The sequence below is a fragment of the Opisthocomus hoazin genome, chromosome 6 (assembly GCF_030867145.1).
Source record: "Opisthocomus hoazin isolate bOpiHoa1 chromosome 6, bOpiHoa1.hap1, whole genome shotgun sequence".
Taxonomy (NCBI): Eukaryota; Metazoa; Chordata; class Aves; order Opisthocomiformes; family Opisthocomidae; genus Opisthocomus; species Opisthocomus hoazin.
The window spans coordinates 53,176,543-53,184,937 of NC_134419.1; the positions used below are offsets into that span (position 1 = coordinate 53,176,543).

The window sequence follows — 8,395 nt, forward strand, 5'->3', positions numbered from 1 at the left end:
CCAGTCCATTGGTACAGCAATTGGTATTTCTGAAAGGGTACTTTAAACTATTAGTTGAGCAATGCAGTCTGGGAAGCCAGGCTTTGGGATAGTATCAGAAAAATCTTCATAAACTCAGCTGGGCTTGGGAGCAGACCCTGGAAAGTACACAAACACAGAAAGCACAAAAGCCTGACAGTAAAATTAACTGTTTTGTTCAGAGAGTGAAAACATGCAAGTTTCTACACACTGCTGTATTTCAGTGTGCTTTGTTTTCACATAGTACATGGCTAGCACCATGGAAAGAATTTTTAAGAATGGTGCTGTTTTCCTGTAGAAGTAGTACCACTTTCTTAACCTGACAGTGCCTATAAAGCTAATCTTGAAAGTCCTGTTTCTAGCTGAAGTAAAATGCCTCCAACAACTCAGACTCCTTTCTGCAAGTTGTTTACAAAGTCTTCAAAAGAACTGTGAGAAAAGTAACCAAATGTCCATTACAATTCGTCATGCAAGCTTGCCTTCCCAATCCTACACAACATGTACTGAAATCTAGCTTGACGTCATACTTGTTTACAAATTCAGTGGTATCTTAGAAAGACAATTCAAAAAAGATGAAAGTGTATGTAACTGGCAAACATTAATATCCAACTAAATTAAACCTGGACCTTAGATTCTCTTCTTCTAGCGCTCGCATACTTAGAAGTGGTAAGCACATAAATGCAACAAAACCACAAAAACCTCAGATCCTATGTCAGGATAGGAACAATGTAACACACTTGGCAAAGGGTATTATTTCATCTGGCCTGATACTAGAGTAATAATTTATACACCTATGTGCTTTAGATAAGGTCTAAAGCTATAAATTATAACCCTTATGCTGCCATATACCAATCACAGTGTAACCAAACCCTTCTGGAATTTAATGTACGGCCAATTATAAAGCTAAATGCAAAAGCAGAGTGCAGAGGAATAGGAGGAGACTGTAGTTCACAGCACAAATTTACATTTGCAAAGGACTTTACACACAAGAATCTGAAAAGCTCCCTAATACTTTCCTCTTTAGTACGTTACCTTTTGTTTTTATACAGCCTTGTGGACTAGACTCCATGTTTGCTGCAGTTCTAGGCTGCAGATCATTTGATACACAACCCATTCCTTTTTGCACCATTTTTGTCCACCATTCAGAAAACTCTTCCCCCAGGAACATCAGAAAACAACATTAAAAACCTACTTTTTTAGCTGTTTTGTTCAGAATATGAAAAGCTAGCAGGATTCACCAGTGCTCTCCCCCAATATTATGTGCTAGCTGTTCAAAGGCTTGATTAATGCCAAATGAAATCATGAGACATCTGTAGATTCTCAATCAGGTCCTTCATTTTCTTGCTGCATTTTACCCATACAACTTACTTAAGGCCAGGCAAATCTCTGACACTTGCTGCTATTTCCTCAGCTTCTGGATACAATTTCTCCACAAGTTCCAGAGGACCCCAGATGGTTTTATTGTAGCTTAGAAAGGATTTTCTTACTAGGAAAAGAAAAATCAAGTAACTGAATTAATTTAAATTACTGCAGTAGCTTCCTTCAAAATAGCTGGTGTGATGAAAGGGTTAACAGCTGAGCCTAGATTTCCAGATAACAGATAATTTTGACACTGGTCAGCTGACCAATATCCAAAGCCATGTTATGAATCCCTTTGCCATGAACATAAAATTGCTGTGCTAGGATAAAATAATATACAAAGGATGACTAGGTAAAAATACAAGTTAGCTACATACTTGCAGTTGTGGTAATCCCTGTACCACTTACAACAAATGGTATACAAAAGAAAAAGTTGGCAAATATGGAAATACATGTTGTGAAGTATTAATAATGACACTATTAAATGTAGCAGGTAACAACTTACAAGTTTTCTTCACTTCTTAAAGCAACATAACACACTGTGATTTTATTTTGTTCAGGAAAGAAAGAAAGGAAGAAAAATGGCACGTTTGGGATGAGAAACGAAGCTAGAGAAACTTCCACACCTTTAAGGCCATGCTTCAGGCAGTGCTCCATGACAACAAAGAACTGCTGCAAAGGAGGGTAGTCGGAATCCAGAGTGCGGCCAAAGCTCAAAGCGGATTCAATGAGTCCTTTGATACTCAGTTTAGCCATGTTCAGTAAATTTGCTCTTTCTACGGCTGTAGGGTCCTTTACAGCTAAGACAATACAGAAAAAAAAAAGTTATGGTTCACGTTTTAGAAGAGACACAAAATAGTAAGATGTTTTACGGCCACTTCGTTCAAAGAAAAACTTACCGTAATCTAGATAAAACTCAAAGGAATAATCTAGTAAGTGCTATAAACCATCATGTTATAAAAAAACATTGACTGCAACAAACACCCTTACAGACTGTTTCCAGAGGCAGATGAAAAAACAAGGCCGGAAATGCCAGTTCTCAGGCACTGTGTTGTCTCAGCACATCTCCGAAGCAGTCACTAACTGCAAATTAACACAGGCTCAAAAGCCCTGCTGCAAAGCAGCAATGAGGGCCCTTACCATGATATCAAAGCAGCACTCCTGCTAATGTAGGCATCTATTTAGTGTATTATAGCCTAACTACAGAAACAGACATCATGTTTCCTATGTATAATCACTTTCTGCTGTAGTCTTAATTTCAGACTGCCATAAACACAGGCTTTCCTTCTTAGGCTGTGCATAGTGTCAGCCAGTAAACCTGGAGCAGTTTCAGGAAAATATTACATATTACATACTGAAATTTCAGTTTCTCACACAGCTAAAAAGTATTATCTACACAGGACAGTTTAAGAACTAAAGGTTTTGCTGTAGCTTAATCATGTTTTTGGTAAACTTTACAAAATGTACACTACAAAAATACACCTGGGGATTAAATCTAGTCAGTAAAAAACCCACAGCGTTTTAAAATCATCTTAATCTGACAGAATGGACAAGGTTCCTCTTCTTAGAGCTCCAGCTACTGAAACCAGAGTGTTCAGGAGATTCCTAGTTTATTTTTCTATGTAATGAAGCAGTTCAAACATTCAGACCACCCTCTATTTTGCCAAACTGAAATAGAGACAAAACAAACCTCTGTTTATTCACCAGCATCAAAATAACTTGTAAACAAGGAAAAAAAGTTCATGGTTTACAGTTTTCTGCAATTAAATCTAACAAGTGAAGTAACAAACAAATGAACACAGATGTTCTTTTTTAAGACACTGAGACACAGATGTAAAAATATCTCTACAGATTTGTGTCTGAGAAGAAATGTGAGCCCCTTTCGTTGCAAATTTGAGTACTAGTATATGACTTTATCTCTTTGCACATCATAGCATAGAGAACTGCATACATCAAACCAAAACAACCCCAAATCATTATAACAGATGGACACTTCCTCAGTTCCACAAACAGCAATGAAGTGACTTGTCTCATTTCTTGCATACCACAGCTTTAGGTATTCAGGTACTAGAAACTGAGAAAATGACTTTCTAATTTTCTGTACACCTAACTGCCTGTCAAACAGCAAATTGCCCTATTACCACACAATATGATGTATCTCAGTTTTCTAGAAAAAAAACAAAAAGACTGAGATGACATACCCGAGATAACCTTAAAAACTACTTCTATAGTCTCTCAATTTACCGGTACATCAACAGAAAACACTAGAAGATGTTAGAAGACAATTAAGGACAGTGCTCTGGCAAAAATTTACCCAGCTAGCAGTCACAGCTCACTAGTTTGTCTCTTGACTTCGTGCCCGCTCAGCCGCTGGGGCCTGACCCAACCCTACCAAGAGCAGCATCCATCCATACTCCTGCCTGGAACAGATGGCGGCTTGCAACAACAGGAGCGTTTCTGTTGGTAAAAGCTCATGCCAGACTACCTGCTTTTCTATTAGGTTTGCTATTAACCGTTCTAAGTATGAATGCTGTTGTAGAAAAAGCCTTGCTCGATTCAGACATCAGGCGGATAGCTCTCCCTCCATACACATCCAGTCCATTTCCCTCAAAGGCACCTTACAAATTCCTTTTTCAGGCGACCTCATTTTGACTTCTGGAGCCGATCCTCCCCGCAGAGAGACTTCTGCATCTGCTGCGACTTTAACCGTCTGCCTTCTCACCTGGTCTTTCTGAGGCAGAAACACATTTTTACTACATCTGTTTTAAAGCACAGTCTGCCTGCATGTAGCTATCTTTCTTCAAGATAGCTATAAAAAAAGACCAGGATTTAGAATTTCACGTGGCATGCTTTCTACTAACCGCCGCTCAGGGATTGTGGGGCTTGACCGTACATACACAGCAAAACGAGCTATGAAGGGCTCTTCCCACCCCACAGCGGCAACGCCCGCGGGGACTACGTGCAGGCGGCCCAGATGTCACCAGCCCCCCCCAAGTCTGACTAGCTCCTCTCCCACTCCGGACGAGCAGCCAAAGCCCTGGCGCGAACAGTATGCGTGCAAAAACACCCCCGAGCGCGCAGTTGCTACGGCCACAGCCCGAGCGAGTCTCCCGCCTCACCCGACAGCGGAACACAGGCACTTCCCCCCGCGACAGCCGCCTCACGGGCACCAACCCCTCAGCCCGCCCACGGCACGGCCCCCGGCACGCCGCCTGGGTCCCGCCAGCGCCGGCCGCACCTGCCGCAGACAGGAGGGGAGGGAGGGGAGACCCGGGCCCGGGCCCCCGCACCGACGCAGAGGCCGCGGGGCCGGAGGCTGCCCCCGCCCGCAGCCCCTCTCCCGCCGCAGCGGACATTTTCCGCCTGCGCGGGCGCCGCCGCGGCGCGGCTCGCAGGCGTCACCCCCGGCGACGGAGGGGCGGCGGGCGCGCGGGCCCCCCGCTCCTCCTCCGCTGGCCCCGGCGTCCCCCGCCCGACCCGGGCCCCGCTCCCCGGGCGCCGCGGCCGCCGCTCACCCATGGCTGGAGAGGAAGAGTCGCCGTCTCGGCCGCTCCCTGCGGGCCCCGCCCGTCCCGCCGCTGCGTGGACCCGGCCCCTCCGCCCGCGCCCAACGGCGCCCCCGGCGGTGGGAGGACCCGCCCCCGGCCCGGACCAGCCCGGCGGCTGCCGTCGCATCCCGACAGCCGGGGGTTACTGCACTGTTCATGGAGTCCTTGCCGTGAGCACGGGGAGCATCACCTCTGCCTCTCTCTTATGACTAAAAGCTCCGAGCCGACTTTTATTCCAAATCGTAGCTCTCTAAAGCCGGCGTCAGAACAAACACTATGAAACACCTCGGCAAAAGTCTTCCCGGCCAGGGGCTCGAGAAGTAGTGTGCTAGGAGCAACAGCTGGTCTCTTCAAACACACAGAGAGGACACTTTTTTTGTTTTTATTAATAAAAAAGACTGAAATTTGAATCTCACCAGAAAAATCAGAACTGCTGTAGCCCCAGAGCTCTGAGGTGCTGACACCCATCATTTTTGTCATAGAGAGATGGGATCTCAGGTTATGCGTACTGCACCCTAAGCACTACAAGTTGCTTTGCTTTAGTAATTACCCTAAATCATGCTCTTTCCTCTCCCCTGTAGATCTCTGCTCAATCCAATTTTTGTCACGCAGCATCGGAAACAAACAGGAGGAGTTGGAAGCAGTCGTGCTGCTGGAAAGTTACAACCTGATTGCCATCACGGAAACTTGGTGGGATGAATCCCACGTCTGGAATGTGGCTCTTGATGGCTACAGGCTGTTCAGAAGGGACAGATGAGGAAGGAGGGGCGGGGGCGTTGCCCTTTACATCAAGAAAACATTACAGAGTGAAGATCTGTCCCTGAAGAATAACCACGAGCAGGTCGAAAGCTTATGGGCAAGAATCAGAGAGAGAGGCAACAAAGGGAACCTAGTGGTTGGTGTCTACTACAGGCCGCCAGATCAAGAGAAGCTGACAGACGAAGCGTTCTTCCTCCAACTCCAGGAGGCTTCACGCTCGCAGCCTCTCGTCCTACTGGGGGACTTCAACCACCCCGACATCTGCTGGAAAAGCAACATGGCAAGCTGTAGGCAATCCAGCAGGTTCCTAGAATGCATTGAAGACAACTTCTTAAGCCAGGTAATAAGTACCCCTACCCGAGGGGATGCGATACTAGACCTGGTGGTCACCAATGCGAGTGAGCTCGTTGGGGATGTCAAGATCGGAGGTAGCGTGGGCTGCAGTGACCACGCGCTGGTGGAACTAACGCTACGGAGGGAAATGGGAGTAACGAAGAGTATAGTCAGGACCCTAAATTTTAGGAGGGCAAAATTCCAGCTCTTCAAGGAGATAGTCAGAAGGACTCCCTGGGAAATGGTCCTCAGGGACAGGGGGACAGAACAGAGCTGGCAGGTCTTTAAGGATGTATTCCACAGAGCGCAAGAGCTCTCGATCCCCAAGTGTAAGAAGTCGGGCAGAGAAGGGAAGAGACCGGCATGGCTGAGACAAGAGATGCTGGTCAAACTAAGGAAGAAGAGGGAACTGCACAGGCAATGGAAGCAGGGACTGGCTTCCTGGGAAGAGTATAAGGAAGCTGCCCGGTTGTGTAGGGATGGGGTCAGGAAGGCCAAGGCACAGCTGGAGCTGAACTTGGCAAGGGATGTGACAAATAACAAGAAGGGCTTCTACAGGTATGTCAGCCGGAAAAAGATGGTCAAAGAAAGCGTACCCCCGCTCATGAGCGAGACCGGCAAACTGACAACAGCAGATGAGGAGAAAGCTGAGGTACTCAACAACTTTTTTGCCTCAGTCTTCACTGGCAACCTCTCTCCTCACCCCTCCCGAGTCGATGGGTGGCATGAAGGAGACCAGGAGGGTAAAATCCCTCCAGCTGTAAGTGAAGACCAGGTTCGGGACCTCCTGCAAAACCTAAATGTACAGAAGTCCATGGGACCTGATGAGATGCATCCCAGAGTCCTGAGGGAACTGGCTGACGTAGTTGCCAAGCCACTCTCCATGATATTTGAAAAGTCATGGCAGTCAGGGGAAGTTCCCAGTGACTGGAAAAAGGGAAACATTGTGCCCCTTTTCAAAAAGGGTAGAAAGGAAGACCCTGGGAACTACCGACCTGTCAGCCCCACCTCTGTGCCTGGGAAGATCATGGAACAGATCCTCCTAGAAGATATGCTAAGGCACATGGAGGACAGGGAGGTGATTCGAGACAGCCAGCATGGCTTCACCAAGGGCAAGTCCTGCCTCACCAACCTAGTGGCTTTCTATGATGGTGTAACAACAAGGGTGGACAAGGGAAAACCTATGGATGTCATCCATCTGGATTTTTGTAAAGCCTTTGACATGGTCCCCCACAACATCCTTCTCTCTAAATTGGAGAGCCATGGATTTGATGGGTGGACCGTTCGGTGGATAAGGAATTGGTTGGATGGTCGCAGCCAAAGGGTAGTGGTCAACGGCTCAATGTCCAGATGGAGACCAGTGACGAGTGGAGTCCCTCAGGGGTCCGTACTGGGACCGGTGCTGTTCAATATATTTATCAATGACATGGACAGTGACATCGAGTGTACCCTCAGCAAGTTTGCAGATGACACCAAGCTGAGTGGTACGGTCGAGACACCAGAAGGACGGGATGCCATCCAGAGGGACCTGGACAAGCTGGAGAGGTGCGCCTGTGTGAACCTCATGAGGTTCAACATGGCCAAGTGCAAGGTCCTACACCTGGGTCGGGGTAATCCCCGGTATCAATACAGGCTGGGGGATGAAAGGATCGAGAGCAGCTCTGCTGAGAGGGACTTGGGGGTACTGATAGACGAAAGGCTGGACATGAGCCGGCAATGTGCGCTGGCAGCCCAGAGGGCCAACTGTGTCCTGGGCTGCGTCAGGAGAAGTGTGGCGAGCAGGTCGAGAGAGGTGATTCTGCCCCTCTACTCTGCTCTGGTGAGACCTCACCTGGAGTCCTGCGTTCAGCTCTGGAGCCCTCAGCACAAGAAGGACATGGAACTGTTGGAGCGGGTCCAAAGGAGGGCTACAAAAATGATCCGAGGGCTGGAGCACCTCTCCTATGAGGACAGGCTGAGAGAGTTGGGCTTGTTCAGCCTGGAGAAGAGAAGGCTGCGGGGAGACGTGATTGCAGCCTTTCAGTACTTAAAGGGAGCCTATAGGAAAGATGGGGACAATCTTTTTAGTAGAGACAGCAGTGACAGGCCGAGGGGTAATGGTTTTAAACTAAAACAGGGTAGGTTTAGGCTGGATATAAGGAAGAAATTCTTTACAATGAGGGTTGTGAAACACTGGAACGGGTTGCCCAGAGAGGTAGTGGAGGCCCCATCCCTGGAAACATTCAAGACCAGGTTGGACAGGGCTCTGAGCAACCTGATCTAGTTAGCGATGTCCCTGCTCGCTGCAGGGGGGTTGGACTAGATGACCTCTAGGGGTCCCTTCCAACCCAAAACTTTCTATGATTCTATGATTCTATAAGAAGACGAAAGGATACATT

The 8,395-nt window shown here is 47.4% G+C and overlaps 1 protein-coding gene across 3 annotated transcripts in view; it reads right to left on the bottom strand.

The window, feature by feature from the left end:
• RUFY2 (RUN and FYVE domain containing 2) overlaps positions 1-4,954 on the bottom strand; it is a 28,634-nt gene extending 23,680 nt beyond the window's left edge. For 2 of the 3 annotated variants that reach the window (XM_075423116.1, XM_075423119.1), the window contains exons 1-3: positions 4,616-4,741; positions 2,004-2,177; positions 1,387-1,504 (exon numbers count right to left, since the gene is read on the bottom strand). In XM_075423116.1, coding sequence (XP_075279231.1) covers positions 1,387-1,504; positions 2,004-2,177; positions 4,616-4,733 — 410 coding nt within the window. In that variant the 5' untranslated portion in view covers positions 4,734-4,741. Of the gene's footprint in view, positions 1-1,386; positions 1,505-2,003; positions 2,178-4,615; positions 4,742-4,892 lie in introns of those variants that run through there. The other variant, XM_075423118.1, reaches the window with a different exon arrangement.
• Positions 4,955-8,395: the final 3,441 nt, after the last annotated feature.